The sequence below is a fragment of the Nannobrachium achirus genome, assembly GCF_963921795.1.
Source record: "Nannobrachium achirus genome assembly, chromosome: 24".
In the NCBI taxonomy this organism is placed as follows: Eukaryota; Metazoa; Chordata; class Actinopteri; order Myctophiformes; family Myctophidae; genus Nannobrachium; species Nannobrachium achirus.
The window spans coordinates 31,809,033-31,833,297 of record NC_137831.1 but is presented as its reverse complement, the minus strand read 5'-3'; the positions used below and the strand labels follow the sequence as shown (position 1 = coordinate 31,833,297).

At 44.1% G+C, this 24,265-nt stretch overlaps 1 protein-coding gene across 1 annotated transcript; it reads left to right on the top strand.

Moving 5' to 3' along the window:
* Positions 1-3,373: 3,373 nt before the first annotated feature.
* On the top strand, positions 3,374-21,137 carry desmb (desmin b; the record flags this gene model as incomplete). Its single annotated transcript, XM_080720307.1, has 10 exons — positions 3,374-3,709; positions 4,135-4,385; positions 11,447-11,507; positions 12,205-12,300; positions 14,356-14,517; positions 14,923-15,048; positions 15,960-16,180; positions 17,950-17,993; positions 19,249-19,337; positions 21,096-21,137. 10 exons carry the CDS (start codon positions 3,374-3,376, stop codon positions 21,135-21,137), a joined length of 1,428 nt encoding a protein of 475 aa, XP_080576433.1.
* Between the last annotated feature and the right edge of the window lie 3,128 nt (positions 21,138-24,265).

The window sequence follows — 24,265 nt, the reverse complement described above, 5'->3', positions numbered from 1 at the left end:
TTTTAGCTCTATTAATAGATGCAGAACAGAGGCTCTATATCTATCCACTTGTTAGCACTATAGTCTACGAGTGGCGTGAGGCTGAAATGAACCTTCTATAGGACAGTGGTTCTCAACCTTTTCAGGCCGCGACGGCGCGACCCCCCAAATAATCGTATTTTAACTGGGGACCCCCCACCCTGACGAGCACTAAGAGTTGAGGCATTACATTTTGTATAACACACCACGGTTCTATTGTGAAAATAGCAGATCTACCGGTATGTATCCATGTAGTTCGGCTATTTTCACAATCTCTGCCTCTAACATTTGACAATTTGTCCAATGTTTAATTTTTCGTTTTAGAGGTGTTAAAAAGTCCTTAAATTATCACTTTAGAAATGTGCAGATAACCTCTATACACTTAAACGTTATGTTGGTTTGTTTACTGTTGAGTGAGAAAACAATGTTGCACATTAAAGGTATATTCAGTGATAGTATTTCATTCAAATACAAATATAATTGGTACATTTTCCATTCATTCTCCTCACTAGAATGTGTGCTGACCATATAAGGACTTCCACCATGGCCCGTGTTGCGAGCATAGCTAGATTCCGTTTTCAGAGGTGGCCGGCCAGTCCTCGACCAATCAGGGTAGAGTATGGCCGTAGTTATGTTATGATGTTTAGTTATGATGGTCAAAATAAAAGTTTTGAGAACCACAGTCGCTCTGAATTAAGAACGTCTGCTAAATGCCTAGATTGTAAACTACTGAATTAAATGCCACAGTCTCGTAGTAAATCAGTATCATACATATCCTGAAGCTGGAGACGTAGGCCTACTGATATTCAGTGATGGTGTATATAATGGTGTAAAAAATCTATAAAAAACTAAACATTTCCACGCTGTAAGGCCAGTAAGGTACAAGATGACCCCCGGCCACTTTCATCATCACTGAATACACCTTTAAGTTAATCATCTGGGGACCCCCCAAAATAAATTGGCCAACAGGTTGAGAACCACTGCACTATTATCCCTCTACATTTACAAGACATTCTTGGAAATGTGCGCTCATTTTGTAATTTTCTAGCTTTATCTCTTGTGTGTATTTTCTTTCAAACACAATAAGCTTCCTTCCTTGTCCTGTAAAGTGAAATTATGCAAAGTAACACATTGTGAAATATTGTTCTGGTTTTCGCTTAATAAGAGTACTTCATGTAAATCAGAACATGAAGCATCAACATACACAAACACACACACACACACACGCACGCACGCGCACACACACACATTCATGGATCTAAAGTCCATGAATATAATTTATAATTTATAATAGAGGGTATGCGTGTGACATCATCATCATACCCGGAAGTTATGCGGGGAAGGCCTACTGAGTGGCAAAAAACTACTTGTTGGCCTTAACAGCCCATACATCCAAAAAGAAATGTCCTATCTGATTGCATTAAACAATGTTAAACTCACTTTGCCACCCACTTTGCCACTCGATTTGGCATTCATTTTATGCATGCGCATGCATACCCTATATAGGCAGTTGCTGGGAAACAGAAACCTCTCACTTCATTTAGTATACAGGATCCATGGTGTGACACATTCTGATGACATCATCATCATCATCATCATGCTGTTTAGGTGTCTGGAGCTCAGGTATGGGGTACAAGCACATACTGTACCTGTGCTCTCTCTCCATTTCTCTCATCCTTTCCCTCTCTCTCTCTCTCTCTCTCTCTCTCTCTCTCTCTCTCTCTCTCTCTCTCTCTCTCTCTGAGGTTAAGGCAGGTTGACTAAAGCATCTCTCCCATGGAGGATGTCATTAAGAGCCCACATCACCAAACCATTTGGTGGGTGATGCAGTGTTTTAAAAAGCCGTCCATGCTGCATCCCGGCATTGTTATGTCATGACATCAACTGTAGCGGGAGAGAAGATTCCCTCGATAAAGTCACCCATGCGTTAAAATGCAACGTGCGGACGTGTAATTCTTCAGAGTTTCACCATCTAGGTGTCTACGCATCGATGGAATGATTTTTTTTAATGAGTTTTTACTTTTTTAGAGATGAATTTAACACTTCTGTTCATTGGTGTGAGGGTAGTTGTCATAGTGAGACCTGATTTATACTTAGTTGTTGTGCACTATTGTCGCCCAGCCAAGGAGGATATCAGGCTTCATGGTCTGCTACATACGCAGCCCGTTGAAACCTAATACTGGACGAGCCCCCAACGTAACAACCTGGTTCCGAAACCCCAGTTCCTGCCTCTGGTCTTCAAGCTGGACTATTCAGCAATATTCACCCCCCTTTAACCTCCATGAGGAAACCCGGTTTTGGACGAGCCCCCAATTTTTAACACCCTGGATTCAAACCCGGGTCTTACTGTGTGGGAACACCAAACATTTACCAAAAGGGGGGATCATCCCAGTCAATGTCAACATAAGGCTTCTGGGATTCAGGCACAGGCAGGGCTACTCTGTTACACTACCGAATAACGTAAACGTTGATTCATTCAGATAAGATGCTGATGATGGCAAGCAACTCCATCAGCACAACAGAATGGGCCGTTTGAGGAGCCTTTCACAGTGTTGCATTGGTGATTCAATGTTTGGGGGGACGCGATTTGAATGACGTTAAGCGTGCATAACACCTACATTACAGGAGTTAACAAATTCAGACAATGGTCTAAAGATATGCATAAGGGCTCGTCCCTTTGTCAAATCACCCTGCTGTGACACTAAACGTTGTCGAGGTGTGAACTTGGGGGTTATTTTGCATCGGCGCGTGTCCGTGCTTGTCAGAGGCGTGACGATGGTCAGAAACGGGACGTTGTGCACACGCGTGACCGGACCAATGCAACACTGGCCCTTTCATGACCTTTCTCTGCTCATGTTTGCAGGCTCTTGCGTTGCTAGCCTTGTGTATATTTGGTGTCACAGCCACAGGGGATCAGAGTAAACTGACTGACAGACCTCGCCAACAATCTGGTGTTAATGCCTCTAACACAAGCAACTCCGGAATACCACGCACCCAGAGCGAGAGAGAGAGAGAGGGGGGGCGGGAGGGGTGGGGAACAAAATAAGAGAGAGTGAGAGAGAAGTACAGGGGCAGAGGTGGGGAGAGAGATGGAGAGAGGGGGAATAGATGCAGCGAGGGGATAGATAAGGGAGGGGGAAACGAGGTGGGTCTCATGAAGAGAGAGAGAGCGAGAGAGAGAGAGAGAGAGAGAGAGTTGGAAGGGGGGCTGACTACAAATAGTAGGCCTATCTCCCGTTCTTCAGTGAGCCTTGTTCTCCCGCTGCGGCCCTGCTTCACACCAAAGGCCCCCTCCCCTCAAAGCACTGCATCTCTGTCTTTCTCTCCCCAACCCACCTAAACCTCCGGCGCCAACATGGCCTCCTACTCGTCCTCGCAGTCCGCAAGTGCCTCCTCCTACCGCCGGACCTTCGGCCACGGGGGCTACGCGTCCCCCTCCCTCAACCGCTCCCTCTTCGGACGGCCTGGCTCCACGGGGGGCGCGGGGAACCACGTGTCCTCCTCGCGCGTCTACGAGGTGAGCAGGACCTCGTCGGCGCCGGCCTACTCGTACCGTGCCTCCTCCTCCTCGGCCCAGCACGGCCGCCCGGCGGGGCGCGCCTCTGGACGATGCTACGCCGGCGAGAAGCTGGACTTCAGCCTGGCCGACGCGCTCAATCAGGAGTTCCTGACCACACGCACCAACGAGAAGGTTTGGTTGATTGATTGATTGATTGAAGTATTTATTAGAAGTTTGCAGAGGAAAAAGTACAGTTTCATGACAGTACAGTTCACTGGTAAATGTCAACTAAAAGCATTGAGATACTTTTTTTTAACTCATATAACATTGAATGACAAAAATAAATGGTATTTACAATTGGGTCAGGGGGAGAAAAGTTAGATAAGTTTACTGTTAGATAAGTTTACTGTTACCAGTTTCGAGTAGCAGCCGCCTGTCAGTGGTTTTTCAGAGCGGTTTTAAAGGAAGTTAAGGATTTAGACTCGTTTAAGAACTTCGGTAGGGCGTTCCACATTTTAACGGTATAACAGGAGAACGAACTTGACCCTTCGTTTGAGCTGAATCTGGGTTGAACGTGATCTGTGGAGCTAGCTGCCTCTGTCGTTGTAATTGTGGAGGTGGAGCTGCAGCACCTCAACGACCGCTTCGCCAGCTACATCGAGAAGGTGCGCTTCCTGGAGCAGCAGAACCAGGTTCTGACCGTGGAGGTGGAGAAGCTGCGCGGCCGCGAGCCCGCGCGCATCGCCGACCTGTACGAGGAGGAGATGAGCGAGCTGCGGCGGCAGGTGGAGGCGGTCACCAGCCAGAGGTCCCGGGCCGAGGTCGAGAGGGACAACCTGGCCGACGACCTCGACAAGGTCAAACTCAGGTGGGTTTGGGCTGCATGGCCTGACTGGGCGAGTGACTCAGCATAAAGTTTTATACATGACCTGGTACGATTTAACCACTGTACATTAGTTTATTGGCTATTATAAAAATAGTAGATCTACAAGCTTGTAGCTTGTGCTATTTCTGAAAAATCTTTTTTTTTGCAAGATTTTGAATACCGGTATATGTCTTTTAAAGCAAACATTTGTAACTCAAATATATTGCTTCTGGGACAATCTATAAGCTCACAATGTATCACGGATGAGAGGAGTTGGGACTTGGGAGCTTTTATAACTGCAGTTTTTTGGCGCAATGGAGCATACATTGGGCACGTGTGTCTCTCGGTGTGAAATTGTCACAGAGATGTTTTGTATATGGTATATTTTGTATATGGTGTTAAATGTCTTTCTTTTTTAATTTTTAATTTTTACTCTCAAAAATACAAAAGTCCCCTGTTGGATAGTAAAACCAGAACAAAGTGAAACGCAGGCTTATGGAGTTAGTCCCTCCTTTGAAACTCTATCATTCTCCACTATTCTAGGATGGCTTTTCATTAGTTGGAACACTGCTGCTGCTTCCATTCACATTCAGACAGGGGAGCATTAGGGAGGTCAGGGCACTTCATGTTTGGCATGATTAGGCCTGGCTAGCATTGCACTTCATTCCAGAGGTGAGTGTGAGTCCAGAGTGTTTGATAGAGTTACTGGCACGCAAAGAGTCAGGGCTCTTTGTCAAGTTCATCCTCATTTCACATTCACACTCATCTCAACCAAAGTATTTTAAGACAATATTATAACTAACACATCTTCAGTGGTTGGAGATGGTCTCACCACTGAAGCTCAATAAGCACATTTGATATATTTTTTGAAAGATTGTGAAAATGTGTGCACGTTTTTGAATATTTTGACCCGATTCTTCTTAAGAATTTATTCTTCTTCTTTTAAATCAGTGGTTCTCAAACGTTTTCATGTCAAGGACTTGGCCGCGGACCCACATCTCAAAATATGTTGTTCCAGGGACCTCCCAGAGGCAAATATTTAAGTTACAAATGTCCGCTTTTAAAAATATATATTCAAAGATTTGCAAAAACTCGGCGCGGCTCTGTGAGCTTGTAGCCTATATATCTGCTACTATTCAGTGCTTAAAATCCAGGTTTAAATGGGTTAAATCATAGTGCATCTCGATCCTCTCCTAAAGTGACGATCAAGGTTCCAACAGTGGGATATAACGTGAACCCTTCCCAGCAACGCCAAAGGCCAAAGGATGCTGCCGCTAAACGGAGTGCGGTAATTCCCATCCCTATTGAGATTGAAAGGAATGCATGAGGTAGATGGACAGAGCGACAGGGGGAACGGATACGGTTGCAGGCGGGGGTCTAAGTGCAGACTATTCGATCCTGTTTAAGAGATGCACGAATCACATACCCGGTCCACTGGGAGAAAGCCCCTGGCATTTTGAGGGCCGTGCATGCAGGGGTGTCACACCAAATTCTGGGCCCTGGGTACAAGGATTCACTCACATTTTGTGCTATAACTATTGAAAAATAGCAGATCTACAAGCTGCGAGCTTGTAGATCTGCTATTTTTGGGGAAAAGAAATCGTGCAAATTTGTGCAAGTCTTTGAATATTTCAAATCCTTCTAAGCCTTAGAAGGTTTTTCACAAAACCTTAGAATCTAAGGTTTTGTGAAAAACCTGTAGTGCCCAAGTCCTATACTTGGGTGCTACTGGTTGCCGAGGGAGTTCAGACGTGTGCTCATAATAACTGAAGTCCAAACATTTCCTTTGAGTGCATACATTGTATTTATTTCTCTGTAGCCTAGGTCCTATACTTTCAGCATACAAATCAATAAGTAAATAAATGAACAAACAAAACGCTCTTAACAGACCCCAGCACATGAATCACGGTCAAAAACTGTTTCGCCTCTGCCACTGGCAACACCTGAGGCTCATTAGGGACAGAGTTAAATACCCTAACCCAGGCAACCAAGGCCTTGACCCAGCCCTGCTATGACATCATCAATTAGGCCTACATATAAAGATGCCTCAAATGGCTCTTACAAAACCTATGTTCTATGTCAGTGGTGCTCAAACCTTTTCATGTGAAGGACCCCCAAAATGATATGTGTTTGGCCACGGACCCTCATCTCAAAATATTTAGTTCCAGGGACCCCCCAGAAGCAAAGTTTTTGTTACAAATGTTTGCTTAAAAATTACCATATATTCAGATATGTAGATATGTTCACGACTTTTCAAAAATAGCAGATCTACAAGCTTGCAGCGCGGCACTCGGTGCTGCGCTGTGAGCTTGTATATCTGCTACTTTTCAATAGTTAAAGTAAAAAGTATAAAACAATGAAGCCCCCCCCCCCCCCCCCATGTGACGCCCCTGCATGCATGGTCGTAGGTTGAGACACAAGAGCGATAACACAGCGGTCTGATTCAAACCGCCCCCCTGGGAATATGAGAGAGTTGTGGTAATTCAGGCAGGGTCGTTATCTGTGTTGTTTGCTGTGGTTACCGCCGTGGAGTATTTTTAAACCACTGTGGTCATGATGGGGCTCTGCTTTTAAAGTGAATCAGCTGTCCGTTTGGATCCATTCGTACACTTCCAGAGTTACAGAACTGTAAAGACCCAGACCCGACATGGGGAAACAGTGTTTTAGAGAATGATTCAGGGCAGGGCTACTCAACTTAAGATGACCCAGGGGCCACTCAGCAAAATATCAAAAGCTAAAAATGATGGTCCTCTTTTGGACGTTTACGATGATTTTGTAACACACTTCATGACAAGTCAAATAATTAAGGAAACACACAGAAAACAGACACATTTCCATCTATATAAGCCAGGCCAAACCTCATTGAACCAAAAGATTGTCATGGATGGAATGATGAAATTATCAAATGTTATAAAGGGAACGTTGTGTTAAAAATAGATTTTTCACAATGTTTGTGTATTTTGAGACATACAAACACATAATGTTCTTTTCAGGATGGGAAAAAAGGTTCACATCACATCAGGTTTGAGCCTGTGAACAGCATGCAATTTATCCATAAACATTTCAGGGATTCAAATCCTTATCACTGACGCTGTTTGCGCTCCAAACACTGAGTGGGAATAAAGCCATGCCGTCTATGAAGTATAGTTTTTTTTAATTGAAGGGCAGAGCATTTTTGAAATCTTCATTATACTAAAGGTAGTTGCGACCAAGCAATCTGATAGGTTGAAGCAGCTATCTACCTGTGCTTCAAACAAGCATGACACCGGGGCCTGTCCCAGCACTATGCTAAGCGGCTACTCTAGCAGTTTTCATGGGAAGTTCAGGGACATAGTGGCCAAGTCTGGCATTAAAGAATTAAGAATTTCTATCGAACATCTTAATTACAGCGAAATTGAGCTGACGTGTTTTTTTTTAAAGGGTAACTGTTGTAAAACAGCAATATTACACTTGAGGATGTGCTTTGCCGTGATTATCGGCACTTCAGCACTGTTCCGGCAGCAGCGCTGTCATGCCGATAATCACGGTAAAGCACACCCTCTCATGTAATATTGCTTAATCATTGCATAACGATAGCAGATCTATATTCGCCTCATTGTACTGTAGGTGCTAATGGGAGATATTTAGGGGCGGCTTGCCTTGCTGTCACTGTATCATTGTGTGGAGATGGGTGGATGGTTGCCAGCACCGCTGAGTTAAAGTCACTTGAGCTGAACATAAATTGCTGAAATAAAATAAACGTCCTCTTAAAAGCGTATGGCAGCCATCAGGACATAATGTCAACAGCTGTCCCCTGCTGTACCAGAGTACAGTAGCGTGGGTCATTGAGAAGACAAAGGGCTCCATTTTGATTGTCTTAAGTACCAGCTCTTATGCCTTAACCTAAAGGGCTGTCCATACTGTCTCCTACCACCAAACCTTTCGTCGGAAACTACAAAATGTTCTGCATCTTCTGAAAAGCATTACCCCGAATTAGAGTTCAGAAAGCTATGTCAGAAAGTCGGAATTCTCCGACGAAAGGTTCGGTGCAGCAGGAGCGGTTTTGCAGTCGCTAAATCGCACTGTGGTGAAGAAAAAAGAGTTGAGCCGTAAGGCAAAGCTCTCTGTCTTCCGAGCAATCTTCGTTCCCACTCTCACCTATGGTCATGAAGTGTGGGTCATGACCGAAAGTATAAGGTCTCAGGTACAAGCGGCCGAAATTAGTTTTCTCAGAAGGGTGGCTGGTATCTCCCTTAGAGATAGGGTGAGAAGTTCAATCACCCGAGAGAGACTTGGAGTAGAACCGCTGCTCCTTCACTTGGAAAGGAGTCAGCTTAGGTGGTTTGGGCATCTAGTATGGATGCCTCCCGAGCGCCTTCCTAGGAAGGTCCTCGATGCACGTCCCACTGGGAGGAGACCCCGTGGCAGACCTAAGACCAGATGGAAGGATTATATCTCCAAACTGGCCTGGGAACGCCTCGGTATACTCCTAGAGGGAGTGGAGGAAGTTGCTCAGGATAAGGAAATCTGGAAGTCTCAGTTGGAACTGTTACCCCCGCGACCCGATTCCGGATAAGCGGTTGAAGATGGATGGATGGATGGAAGGTTCGGTGCTCGGAGACAGTATGGACAGGCCTTTAAGTTAAGGCATAAGAGCTGGTACTTAAGACAATCAAAATACAGCCCAAAGAGTTTTATAATTCAAGTTACGCGTAAGAAAAGGACCTACTTTATTAAAGTACAAAGAGAACTTGAATGCTATAATCGCTAGAGGAGGAATTCATGTGTGTGTAAATATATTCAGACCCCCAGCAGGGCAAAAAACAAACAAAAACAGATGGATATTTTTCTAGATGTATCTACAAGCTCACAACGTGTCGATGTAGATCGGCTAGTTAAACTATTTTAAAATGTTTTGTCAAAATAGTGAAAAAAAGCAAAGAAGTTTAGGGATAAGGGGTAAGGGTTGGACGCTGGATGGAAGCTGCTAATCTCTTCACCGCAAATAGCCAATCCACAAGCTGCCACATTGCAACGTGTTGTTGAGAGCTTGTAGGTCGGCTATATTTCACCTAATGATAGTACCAGAACAGGGACATGCTGGGCCCCTGATTCAGCCCGGGAAAAAGAGTTGGAGTGGCCCTCATTGCGCGCTATAGAGAGAGATCTCTCTCTATAGCGCTGCTGCTACTCAAAGATGTGCCATTTCAGATCATGACAAGTGACAAGCCAGTGGGCCAATTAGTACATGAGTTATATTTCGTTGTTGTCGGGTGGAAACCTTGTATGTCCAAAACCGTTTGTTTTGTATTTATCATTTTAAAAATGATTCAAACTAGTGAAAACAGCCGATCTACAAGCACACTTGTAGATCTGCTGTTTTCACTACTTTTGTGTGACGGCCTTGTATGATGAAGCAGGGCTTTGCTTTGCGAAAAAATCTACAAATTTGAAACTTGGAAATACGAGAATGGAAGGCCGACATTTTATTTTAATTTTTTTCCAAATGGCCGGCCTGGCCGTTCGGGAGTTGTCCCGCTTTCCCCAATGGCCAGCACGTCCCTGTACCAGAAGAAGGGTGCTAGGGTTCATGTGGGTAAAGGAACCAGGACAAACACGCACAGTGATCCACCACCCTGTACTGAGGAGACCATTACACAATTCAACAATGTGCCTCTATTAAAATAAAATGTATTATAATGGAGAACTCACACTGCAGAAATTGATATATTACCGGCGCTGACTGAGGCCTGAACTGCAATGATCTTTGTGTGACTCAGAGGAGAGGGAAGCGATATACTGTTGAATCATCTTAGCTGTCATCATTAAAATGATGGACAGCTAATGAGGCTGCTGAAAAGTGTGCAGTGTGTATGCGTCATGGTGTGTGTGTGCGTGCGTGTGTGCGTGCGACGCACATACAGAGTTTCTGTGGCCATGTGTTCATGTCCATGTTCATCTCTTTATGACTGCTGGCATATTTTGTGTGTGTGTAGTGTAGTCCAGTTTTCAGGCCAAGGACCCCTTAGTTGAGAGAGAGATGAAGAGAGTTATTTGACAGCACAATCATCAGTGTATTTTGGATTCATGTCAATTTGTGTTTTCAGATATTTAACCACTTGAACCGTCAATACTTAATGAACTTGACCTTTGACTCTGTACTTAGTCTTCTCTTTTCCCCCTGTACACCAAAGCACTTTGCTAAAAATAGCCTATCTACAAGCTTGTAGATCTGCTATTTTTTGGATAAAGTTCTCACTATAGGGTTCAAGTGGTTAATATAAATAAAAAGGAGAATAAAACATTTCTATCACAGAAAGATTTGGAGGACCCCCTGTAGTGACTCTCTCTGAGGACCCCCTAGGGGTCACGGACCCCCTGTTGAAGACCCCTGGTGTATTGTATGTGGGTGTGCGTGTGTGTGAGAGTTACAGCCGAATCTCACACACACATCATCCATCCCCTGTCCTGACAGTCACAGGCCATGTCTGTCTCTACCCATCATGCCTTGCTGCTCCTGGGGCAACTCTCCTCCACAGTGCTGCTGTGTTTATGAAGTACTCTTCTATAAAAGGACAGGAACGAATGCTCATATCTCTCATCATCTCTGACGACTCCACCCCTCCTCTCTCTGCTCTCTCTCTTTCTCGGTTGTTACTTTCTTTTTCAACGTATGATGTGTAAACTAATCTCATGTACATGTACATACCTGATTACCTGCTATGTGGACCTATTGATGCGTTGCCACTCTTCGCACCTTGTCTAATCCCATGTATACTACTGCTTTTATGCTATATAGCGTTTACAGTACACATTTTATTTGGGTATAGGGCATGCCTCCTGGTGGACTGAGTGCACCTTTCTGGTTTATTTTAGAATAACTGCAGTTCTGCAATTATCTGCGGCTGGTACCGTTTTCTTTTGACACGATGACATCGACATTCTTGGATCTCCCATCACATTGCAACAACAAAGCTGAACTTCAGTTCGAAAAGCTTTGTTGGCGCAGTAAAAAACAATTGTCAAGGGCAAGACACATCACCAACACTCAATAAAACAATGTCTCTCTCTCTCTCTCTCTCTAGGCTACAGGAAGAGATTCTTCAGAAGGAAGAGGCTGAGAGCAATCTGGCTGCCTTCAGAGCTGTGAGTCAACATCAATGAATCAACCTGAAATAAATCAAGCAGAACTATGCTGTACAAATTGGACCAAAGTGTGGGCATTCACCAAACCATCAAGCTTGTAGCTTTGTAACATACTGTAGCAGATAATATACATGCTCACCATAGCATTAAAAGAAAAATCACACCCGGTGAAGTGAGCGGTGTCTTGCAGTGGTTCTCAACCTGTTGACCGGATTATGGCCACATTTTTTATTTTGGGGGGTCCCCAGATGATTAACTTAATGTTCAACATTGTTTTCTCCCTCAACAGTAAACAAACCAACATAAAGTTTAAGTATATAGAGGGTATCTGCACATTTCTAAAGTGACAATTTAAGGACTTTTTAATACCTCTAAAATGGCAATTTAAACATTGGCAAAATTGTCAAATATTAGAGGCAGAAATTGTGAAAATAGACGATCTAAATGCTCACAACGGCTCGCAACGTGAGGCGTTGTGAGCATGTAGATCTGCTATTTTCACTTCATTTACAAAATGTAATGCCTCAACTCCTAGTGCTCGTAGGGTGATGGGGTCCCCAGTTAAAATATTATTATATCGGGGGTCTCGGCCTGAAGAGGTTGAGAACCACTGAGGAACAATGTTAACTTGACGTTCTATCCTCCACATTTCTAGAGTGCTCGGATCTAAACGTCATGGTGTTTGTTGTTACTACAGGACGTGGACGCAGCGACTCTGGCCCGTCTGGACCTGGAGAGACGCATCGAGACTCTACAAGAGGAGATCGCCTTCCTGAAGAAGATCCACGAAGAGGTCCGCTTGTCTGTCCAAGTCCTTTTGTGTTCTGTCTGTCCATCAATGTCTATCTATGTTCTGTCAATACATCTATCTTTAAGAAGATCCCTGTCCGGGGGTGTCGCACCAAATTCTGGGCCCTGGGTACAAGGATTCATTGACTGGGAACGCATTATTATGCATTATTTTGTGCTTTATTTATTGAAAAATAGCAGATATACAAGCTCACAGCGCGGCACCGAGTGCCGCGCTGCAAGCTTGTAGATCTGCTATTTTTGAAAAATCTTGAAAAACCTCAAAATATTTAGTTCCAGGGACCCCCCAGATGCAAAACTTGAGTTACAAATGTTCACTTAAAAAATACATATATTCAAAGATTTGCACACATTTTCACGACTTTTCAAAAAATAGCAGATCTACAAGCTCGCAGCGCGGCACTAGCTAAAGTATAAAATAATTAAGGCCCCTCCACCTTGGGCCCTAGTAACTCAGTCCCACCCCCCCCCCTTTTGTGACGCCCCTGTCCATGTCCCTGTCCCTCTGTCTGCCTTGTCTCCGTATCTGTCTCTGCCTCTCTTTATGTCCCTCTGTCTTCTCTGTCTGTTTGTTTCTATGTACTGTATGTGTCTGTCCATAAGGCATTTGTCCACCTGTCGTTTTCTTTTTACATCTGTCTCCTTAAGTCTGTCATTCTGTCTGTCCGTCTTTCTTCTTAATCATCATTGCATCTGTCTTGCTGAACTATTTTGTCTCCCATATCAGCTTGTAATAGCATTTGTTGTTACAACTGTCCCTGGGCGTAACATGGTGACTTGATACAGCACACGCAGGGGGCACACACACACACACACACACACACACACACACACACACACACACACACACACACACACACACACACACACACACACACACACACACACACACACACACACACACACACACACACACACACACAGCACAATTATCCCTATACAGTACATACATACTGTACACAAACATACTACTGTATCCACAACTTTCCAACATCCCATCGTGCATTGCGCAGAAGGCAAGTTGCATTTCCGGCGTCGCAGCCGAGTGTGATCTACAAGCTCACAGCGGTTGCATCTGCGACGCGACGTGAGCTTGTATGTCTGCTGTTAACCGGAAGTGTCCTGCAGATAATGCTACAGTAAAGTCTTGCGGAAACAGGTGGATACAAATTCTTAAAAGAAAAAAATCACACCTAGTGTGAAGTGAGTGTTGCTATTTATCATCATCATCAAACATCCCACTATAGCCAGTCACAGCCCATCCAATGGAACCCTGGGCGTAACGCATATAAAAAGCTCTGTTTATGAAAACCTCTGACCCCGGCCGTGTGGACTGGCTCTTACTCATTGTATCTCCTCTTTCTGTCTGCTGCTCTGTCCCTCCATCCTTCTCTCCCTTGCTCCTCTCTCTCCTTCGCAGCGTGCCGTTTTGGTCATCAAAGTTGAGAACAATGCATACTGTAGGCCAGGGGTTTTCAAAGTGGGTGACAGTGCACCCTGGGGTGCCGCAACGGCAGTCCAGGGGTGCCGCGAGATCATTTGATAATATTTGGAATTTATTTGGACACTTGAAAAAATATTTAGTATCATTTTAAACTTGAAGTACAAAGTTATTTTCAGTCAATTCTAAACAAAATGGCTATTATCTCAACGTTTTCCTCGCAACATAATCACTAAAATATCGTCACTGTCGGGCAGAAATCTCCAAGTTTCAAATGTGTACGTCTTTTGGTAAAGCAAAGCCCTGCTTCATCATACAAGACTGTCACACAAAACTAGATCGGCTGTTTTCACTAGTTTAGTACATTTTATACTGTAGTAGATGATAAACACAAAACGAACGGTTTCCACCTGACAACGAAGATATGCTATATATAAGGTGCTGGGAGTGAAAATTATAATGTAGGGGTGCCTCGAATTAAAAAAATATTCATGGGGTGCCCTGAGACAAAAAAGTTTGGGAACCCCTGCTGTAGGCTACATGTACTCATGCAGATAAAAGCCTAATGTTTTCCCTTTCTCCTCCTGGTCCTGGCAGGAGATCAGGGAGCTGCAGGCTCAGATGCAGGAGACTCAGGTCCAGGTCCAGATGGACATGTCCAAGCCCGACCTGACGGCCGCCCTGAGGGACATCAGAGCCCAGTATGAAGGCATCGCCGCCAAGAACATCGCCGACGCCGAGGACTGGTACAAGTCCAAGGTAGGGAGAGAGAGAGAGAGAGAGAGAAAAGAGAGAGAGAGAACAAGATAAATAAAGAAAGGTAAGTAGATGGATAGCACCGATTGTGCTAGCCTCAGATTCTCATGTACGGACGAACAGACAGACAGACAGACAAAAACAGCAGACCACTAAGGAATAAAAACAACACATTTCAACAGCATAAACAATATACAGCAGTACAAGTGCCAATTAAAGGCACATAGACCAAAGAAAAACACCTAACAAACAGGTTTTAGAAAGAAAGCACCGATTGTGTTAGCCTCAGGCAGACCGACATATTTAGTGAAATCTACTGTATATTGATATTTTGTGGTCAGAATGGAAGCCTGTAACTGTGCCCTATTGCGTGATATTCCGTGGTGACCTTTGCCCCCTGGCCTGCAGGTGTCTGACCTGAACCAGGCGGTGAGCAAGAACAACGAGGCTCTGAAGACGGCTCGCCAGGAGACCATGGAGTTCAGGCACCAGATCCAGTCCTACACCTGTGAGATCGACTCTCTCAAAGGCACCGTATGTACCCACACGCCTATCAGACTCTCTCAAAGGCACCGTATGTACCCACACACCCATCATTCTCTCTCAAAGGCAATGTACCGTATGTACTCACACGCCTATCATACTCTCTCAAAGACACCATACGTACCCAAACACCTATAATGCTCTCTCAAAGGCACCGTATGTACCCACACACCTATCACTAACCCCTTCTCCACTTCAGGGCCGAACCAGAACTACAGTAGAAACAGAATTTTCAAGCGCCTGTGAAGTTCCGGGACCAAGTTCTGCTTACGTTTCCATACAACCAGACTCAACCGGGAAGATCCCAAATATGAGCAGCAGTGCTTCTGGCCCCACACATAGTTTCCCAGAACTCGAGTTTACTCGAGTCTTTACTCGAGTCTTTCAATGTTATATTATAACATTGAAAGACAGACGGATAGCATAGCATAACATCAATTACAAAAGCAGAAAAGAAAATAACATGGCCGTCTGTAGGTGACTTTTCAAACCGATTTTGAAGGAGGTTAGGGATTTACACTCCTTTAGGGCTTGCGGGAGGGCGTTCCACTCAAAGGCACCTACCTACCTACCTATCCACCAACCCAACCCACCCCACCCTTCCCTCCTTCCTTCCTTCCTTCTCCCTCCCTTCCCTCCTACCTAGATTCATTCCTTCTTTCCGTACTTCGTACCTTCGCTCCTTCCTTTCTTTTCTCCTTAATCCATCCGTCCATCTTTCACTTCTCTCTCTCGCTCTGGTCTGAGCAGAATGAGTCTCTGATGTCTCTCTCTCTCTCTCTCTCTCTGGTCTGAGCAGAATGAGTCTCTAATCATGTCTCTCTCTCTCTCTCTCTGGTCTGAGCAGAATGAGTCTCTAATGTCTCTCTCTCTCTCTCTCTCTCTCTCTCTGGTCTGAACAGAATGAGTCACTGCTGCGTCAGATGCAGGACATGGAGGACAGACATGGCCGCGAGGCCGGCGGCTTCCAGGAGAGCATCTCCCGGCTGGAGGCGGAGATCGCCAACATGAAGGAGGAGATGGCGCGCCACCTCCGCGAGTACCAGGACCTGCTCAACGTCAAGATGGCCCTGGACGTGGAGATCGCCACCTACAGGAAGCTCCTGGAAGGGGAGGAGAGCAGGTACAGAGGTCTAGGGAATGGATAAGGGTTGTCTGTCTTTATGTCCCTCTGCCCTTTCTGTCTGTCTGTTTGTTTCTATGTGTGTGTGTCTGTCCATCTGTCTAAAGGCATTTGTCCATCAGTTAATGTTCTTTTTTCTGTCGCCTTAAGTCTGTCATTCTGTCTGTCTGTCTTTCCTGTATGACAAATGATAGGATCATTAGGATTGAGTTAAGGAAGAGAGCAGGGACGTGCAGTAAATATTATAGAGGCAGGGGCTGACATTTCTAAAAGGGCATTTTGGAGGAAATATCGAAAATAGCAGACCTCCAAGCTCACAACGTGTCGCGCTGCGACACGTTGTGAGCTTGAAGGTCGGCTATTTTCGGTGCTCGATACCACACTGAACTAAGCATAATCAAGGGACAACTGAGAGTTTGGACAAGGCAATTTGTGTTTCTTTCACCATAGTAAAAACTGCATTGATGGTCTGGTCAGGGCACTTTTTACATAGGGATAAAAGTGCAGGGGCTCAAGCCCCCTTTGATGTCTATGTGTGCATGTGCCTGGAAGAGAGTGACTCTTGCCATAGTCAGCATAGTAAAGAACAGTTCACACCAATGCAACATGCAACTAGAACTGCACTCTGTTGAGGTGCCAACTTGCTCCTTGTGCACAAGTAGGCCATGTATGGCCTACCTGTGCGCCAGCAGAGCGCGCCATGAGGTGCAATCACCACTAGCATCACCACTGGCGATGCCAGTGACATCACCACTGCCATCACCAGGAATGCTGGTCCCTCATTGGCTCTTAATGATGACGTTTGCCAGGCCTGATTGGCCTATACGCCTACGGGCTTAAACACACACAGCTACCTACCTACTTACATACGCAGCCGAACGCAGTACTTGTGCACTCCGCTGGCGCAAGTATTTCTTGCAACTGCATTATCCCCAATGGCAGTTGCACGGAGTTGCATTGGTGTGGACTGGCCTTGAAACTGTTTTGTTGCAAAGAGTTGTGACCAGTTGCATTGGTGCGGTCTTGCCTTTAGTTACTATAGCAATGCTCAGAAGAAAGACAGATAAAATCAACATTAAGAAATGGCTGCAGTGCAAAAAAGTACTAATACTTATCACGAGGGTAGGAATTTCAGGGAGGCCATGGCCGTCGTTGCCCCTCAGTTTGGCCTTGTGCCCCTCCAAAAAATGTCATGACCTGAGGCCACAGTGGCCTTAATGCCCGCTGACTGTCTCTGTCTTGCCAACATGTAGACACCAGTGTCTTTCTTGTCATGTAGACACCAGTGTCTTGTTGAGTCCTCATTTTTAAACCATGCAGTATCTGTGATTTGTGCAGGGCTGAGCATCAGATTGTAAATTCCCATTTATTTATTTCACAGCAAATATTCTTCATATTAAATGTAACCTTTAAATTCAATTAATTATTTCAATGGACTAAAATCTTTTTTTTAATTTGATGGCCTTCCTGCCCTGGCATTTAATGTCCTTTGTGTCCTCAAAAAACAACAACCTCAAAGGCCAAGTGGCCTTGCCCCTAAAATGATGAAATGCCAGGCCTGCTTATCACTCTACATCTCTCTTTTGTCATTGGTTGGTACTGTTTTAGCATGTCTGTTATTTGACCTCACATTGCAACAATAAAGTTGTGTATCCGTCGGCCTCTGACTTGAATTAAAAAAGCTTTGTTGGCACAGTAAAGACTATTATAACACTGTCAAGGGAAAGAGACACATCACTAACACTTAATAACTCTCTCTCTCTCTCCAGGATTGCCTTGCCCATTCAGACCTACTCCACATTGAGTTTCAGAGGTAAACAACTTCCTTGTTGCACCACTAGAGGTAAACAACTTCCTTGTTGCACCACTAGAGGGCACAAGTCACAAGCATGTGAATCAACACAAATGCAATTGCTACTATGGCCTTATAGTGAAGTCAACCAATTATTGTTTAAATGTTAGATTGTATAATGTGACTGAATAAATGTAATAATAATATTAATTGTATTAAATGTTTTTTCTGTAACCTTTCATGACAGCACTGTAAAAGAGCATTCTTAATAGTTTAACACACTATGTGAATATATTGATATAACATTGGGAAAGAATGATAAAAGGTTACAAAGAAATGTTAATAAGCTTACGTTTTATCCAATTGTGTTTGTAATTTTTACTTATACACAGTAGGCCTATTTAGGTCTACTCGAACTCTTTTCGGATTGGGGTCTGCAGCCAATTACAGTAGCCTACATATACATTTTGGGAGAACTACTGAAATATGTGGTCTTGTCTGTCCAATAGGGATGGGACCAGGCCTGGAATTTCGTCATTTTAGGGGCAAGGCCACATGGCCTTTGGTGTTGTCCATTGTTTGAGGGCACAAAGGCCAAATGCCAGGGCAGGAAGGCCATCAAATAAAACTAGATTTGAGTCCATTGAAAGAATTTGTTGAATTTAAGGGATGATAACCTAATCTGCAGTGAAATATATAAATTATGGTATTTCTGATCCATGCTCACAGCCTCTCAAAGTCACTGGATCGGTTTAAAGATGAGGACTCAGGAAGATTTAAACATCTCAACAAAAAACACTGGTGTCTACATGACAAGAAAGAGACACTGGTGTCTACAGTCTACATATTGACAAGAAAGAGACAGAGGAGAAAGTGGTCCAGTCAGCTGGGGCATTAAGGCCACTGTGGCCTCAGGTCATGCCATTGGTTAGAGGGGCAAAAGGCCAAACTGAGGGGCAACGGCGGCCATGGCCTTCATGGCCTCCATGAAATTCCTGCCCTGGATGGGACGATATGAAAATTTCATGTCACGATTATGGTGACCAAAGAGATTGTGATTTACGATATTATCGCAACATCCATTATCCTGGGGCAGAACATTTGCCAAAAAACATTTTGGCAAAGAGATTTGGTAGAGGGTGAAAAAAAAGATAGATAAGAAGATAATGATTATTTTCCCATGCCTAGTCTGTCCTCACACATTCCGTGTGCATCATCAGGTGGCCAGCAGTGATGGTGTTGTACTGTGTGTGTGTGTGTGTGTGTGTTTGAACAGAGACCAGCCCTGAGCATCACCAACGCTCCTCTGAGATGCACGCCAAGAGATCAGTGCTTATCAAAACCATTGAGACGCGTGATGGAGAGGTAACACACACACGCACGCACGCACGCACGCACGCACACACACACTCTCTGGGTTATTGTGGGGGCATGAGGATTCCATCTTATTCCATGAAATTTCTATCTCTTTTCTCTACCGTGTAGGCTACAGAGTGCAGATGGATACAAGTGTTACACTGTGATGAAAGAATTGAATCATTGGCTACATACAGTACTGTCTCTCAAAATGACAAGCACCAAATCACAAATCTTTATAGCCAAATGCCTAAAACGATAAATGACAGAATGCATAATAACATTGATGTTAGATTCGAATATTTCCTATTTTGGGCAGGATTTGGTCAGAATGTATTGAGAGGAAAGCCCCTTGAGATGGAGCATCTCATTTTAGAGGGGGTCCTAAGCCCGTATCAGAGTGTACGGTGGAGAGCTATCCACCTCAAATTTGAGGTGGAAAGCTTTCCACCTCAAGTCAGAAAATAAGTGCAGGCCATCATAGTCACGGACTCACGGCCCATGGTGAAGTCCTTTACCCCGTCTAGACCGGTTCAGGTCGACCAATCAGTGAACGGGGTGTAGAGCCTGTCTGTCTGATAGTAAAAACAGAGAGATGTGTTGGGACTCACGGTGGAAAGCTCTCCACCGCGAGGAATGATGTAACGTTGTAGTTTCATGACTCAAAAAGACTCGAAAAGACTACACCGCGGTGTAAAGCCATCCACCGCGGACCCGACTATGATACGGGCTCTAGACACATACCGGTAAGTGACCGTTACATTCAGTGCAAGTAGGCCTACAGTACACATAAGAAAAACATTACGTGATGTTTTTTAAAAAAAAGAATATGGATGGAGATAAGAGGTTTCTGCCCAACAGCAACGATATTGTGGTGACTACACGTGACGGCCCCCATCCACCCTCTGTCATAAACACACACGCATGCACAGACTAGTTCCGTTGCAGAGCAACATTCAAATTCCTGTCCCACCCCGGGGACAAGGGGTGGGACAACACACACACACACACCGGCACGCGGAGATAAACACGCTTCAGCCTATCATGTTATGACAGGCCATGTTATTATCGCTTCAACAAAGCAGAGAACCCCGTTATCTAGATGTGCCCGTTTCATTTTGACATGAAGAGGACTCTCCCTGTGGGGCTGTGGCCCGGCATGTGTCATGGTCTGGAGAGCCGATATTATATCTAGCTCGCAAAAAAGAAGAATGAATTATCACCCAGTTTTTCTGTAAATATACTTTTACTGCTCCTAGTATTGATGATTTCTTCATTTTCTTGATGCGACCATAGGTCGCATTTAGTATGAAAAACTGCAGATCATATGCGTCCGTCCATGCGTCACGCCTCATGTCACGCTCCATATATGGCCAAGATGTCATCAATATTAAGCCCAATTTTGCAAAATCATAATAAATTAATCAATCAATCAATCAGTCATTCAGACAGACAGACAGACAGACATCAGACAGAGGTTCCAGCTTAAAGTAGGGGATGCTATGATGGAGACCCTAGCATACACTGTACCTATTCTGGGCATGTCATCATAATAGGTGAGGTTTCTGTGAAAATAATATATCTTCAAGCTCACAGTGCATCTCGTAGGAATGTGTTAGATCGGGTTAACTGAAATGGTGTAGAGGGAGAAAATGCGGTGGCCCAGGATAGACCCCTGGGTGACTCCATTCAACTAAGCATATATAGGGTTTAAGTGGTTAAACTTTATCTGTAAGTCCCATTCTCCATTTTTGTGACTGTTTGCAGGTCGTCAGTGAGTCGTCACAGCACGAACAGGACATCATGTAGCTACGCGTATCTCGAAGAAGCAGAGAAGAAATCTCCCTCTCCTCTGGAAAAAAAAAGTAATGAAAAATAAAACGGAGGGGGGGAAAAAAAGGACTTTACAAACTCACCGACATGGTCTGTACTCTTCTTGCTGCGAGGATGCTGTTAAAATGAGTGCTAGAGCAAATAAAACAATGGTTTGTATGTGAAGGTAGGGTGATGGGGAGATATCAATGGGTTGGGAGGTTGTAAGGGCGTTAGATGATGTTTAGCAATCCTTCAAGATGTGTTTAGGCCACAGAGGACAGGGAGACTTCCCATTTGGAATGCTTGATGCAAATTGGATAGTTTTGATGAGACAGAAACAGTTTGATAAAATAGGTCTCTAAAATAAGACTAGAAAATGAATCACTAGATCTCAATGTGGGGTCCAGGGACCCACAGGGTTCCTTGAAGGGCCTCCAAATGGACCCTTACAGGTCTCCAACTCTGAGTATACAAATGGAACCAAATGGACCTTTACAAGTCCATTTGGTTCCATTTGTATACTCTCTGAGATATGGGGGTCCATGAAATGAAAACGTTTGAGAACCACTTGTACATATCCAGAGCAATTATCATTTATGGCCCAACACACCGAATATGATTTTCTAAATAGAAGAGGACATTGAAATGGTGTTTACTTGCGTTATGGCAGTAGACAAACATACCGGCCTTTGGACACTCTGGTGTGTCATTGTCGCACTGTGACTTTCAATTCACCTCCCAAGGTTGCATTCACAAACAAGGCTCGCGGAGGGAAGGAATGAGCAGATAAGAAGCAAAGGACGATGGGAGAGGAGATAAAAATAAAATAAAAAATAAAAGTGTCTGAAGATGGAGCCGAGATTGGAGGAGAGAGTCGAGGGGTTTGTGGTGGTAGGGGAAAAAGATGTCGGGGAGATACAGGGTAGAAAAGAAGAAAAAACTGCTCTGCGTGACTGAAAGGAAGGCCAGCTACTGTATCAGGAACTACCATCATCCCTTTTTACTTTCAAGAAATCGGCAATAAAGAAAGAAATGAATCATGAAACCGATCGATCTGTGTATGTTTTTGTGTGTGAGCTGTCCATGATTGTCTGCATCTGCGTACAGTGTTGCTTGTGTGCAACAGACCTTTTTCATGGCAGCCATATTGACATACATACAGTAGTTGTGTAAATCTACTTAATGTGTTCAAACAGAGTCAGGATGCTGCTGTTATTGTGCACGTTGGATCACTGGGAAGTTATCTGCTGCTGAATGGAACAGAGCCTTAAGATGTCCAAGCTGCCGTTCGCAGGCTCCGTCCGCGGCCAGTCTCTTATTTTGAAGGCCGGAAGTAGATTGCGCAAACAATTCCTACTTGACAACCTTTTTTTCTTTTACCCGGAAGTCTTGTCGTCAAAGGGGTAAACAGTAATGGCGGATCGATGCCTTTCAGCTTGTACTATTTTAGCGAGAATCCAATGCCATCCTTGGCATCAAAAGTGTTTTTTGGAGAAAATGGACATCAAAGATGAGATAGACCGTTGGCTTCCATGTTAAGGGATCACTATTGTGTGCACATGGATGCGCGATGATGATGAAACGGCGAGTCCACCCGTGCTAGCACTTTCCAACGGACGGTACGTAGCCCTTGCCAGATTTACTGTATATACAGCGAGTATACGCGGGATCGGCACTCTAAATACTCGAGTATTTTTCGCGAGTATACTCGGGATCGGCTACAAATGAGTTTATGGGTAATTACTAATTAGCAGCATCATTGCTAACACTTTTGGAAATACAGTAACATTACGCAAAAATGTGCCAATATGGCTGCCAGTAAAAAGGTCTATTCTGTGTGGAAGAGAAATAATCCAGACACATTAAGACTTGCATTGACCACATACAGTATAGGCCCAAACACATGCTTTAATGAGCAGAATAATAGTCAAGTCATACTTTGTTTTAAAAAAGAAAGCATGGAGTTACTGGCCCTACATGTATGAGATTCACTCATGGTGTACACACAGGATGGCTATAGAAATAAATAAATCAAAAATAAATACATCCCACCGCAAGATCACGTTGCTTTTAAATTAGATTAAACGTTCCAAATAAAACATACAACAGAAAAAACAAAGTTTTAAAGAAAACTGTAAAAAAAGAAAAGTAAACAGCAAGTGCGTGTTTTATGTACAAAAGATGGCTTACAAAAATGTACATGTGTAGGAGGTGTGTGTGTGTGTGGGGGGGGGGGGGGGGGGGGTAGGGATGGGACGATAATCGTTATTATAGTTCATTGTGATAAAAACACGATAATCGCATCGTGGAGATTTAAATTTGTCGTGAAATTATCCTCCGTCGTGCACTGGGATCAATTCACCTTTTATTTGCAGAGCTTGGTAAAACAGACCTGGAAATAACGTACTTGATAGTCTTTTTTTTTTCTCACTTTCTACCAAATCTCTTTGCCAATTAATAGCAGATCTACAAGCTCACAGCGTGTCGTGCTGCATGTGAGCTTGTAGATCAGCAATTTTTCGGCAAATGTTCCACCCCAGGTTAATGGATGTTGGGGATATTTTGATTATCGCGATGTATTGTAAATCACAATTTCTTTGGTCATAATAATCGTGACGTGACATTTTCCGTATCGTCCCATCCCTGGGTGTGGGGCTTATCCTCCGGGGGGCTGTGGTGGAGCCCAGGGGCGTCACAAGGGGGGGAAAAGTGGGACTGAGTTACTAGGGCCCAAGGTGGAGGGGCCTGGAATTATTTTATACTTTAGCTATTGAAAAAAAGCAGATATAGAAGCTCACAGTGCAGCACTCTGTGCCACGATGCGAGTTTGTAGATCTGCTATTTTTGAAAAGTTGTGAATGTGTGCAAATCTTTGAATATATGTAATTTTTAAGCGAACATTTGTAACTCAAATTTTGCTTCTAGGGGGTCCCTGGAACGTTGAGGTACATGGCCAAGTGTATCATTTTGGGGGTCCTTCACATGAAAAAGTTTGAGCACCATTGACATAGAAACATAGGTTTTTCAAAAAACCTTTGAAATATATGAAATATTCAAATGTTCACGATTCCTCAAAAATAGCAGATCTACAAACTCGCAGCGCGGCAGTGAGCTTGTATATC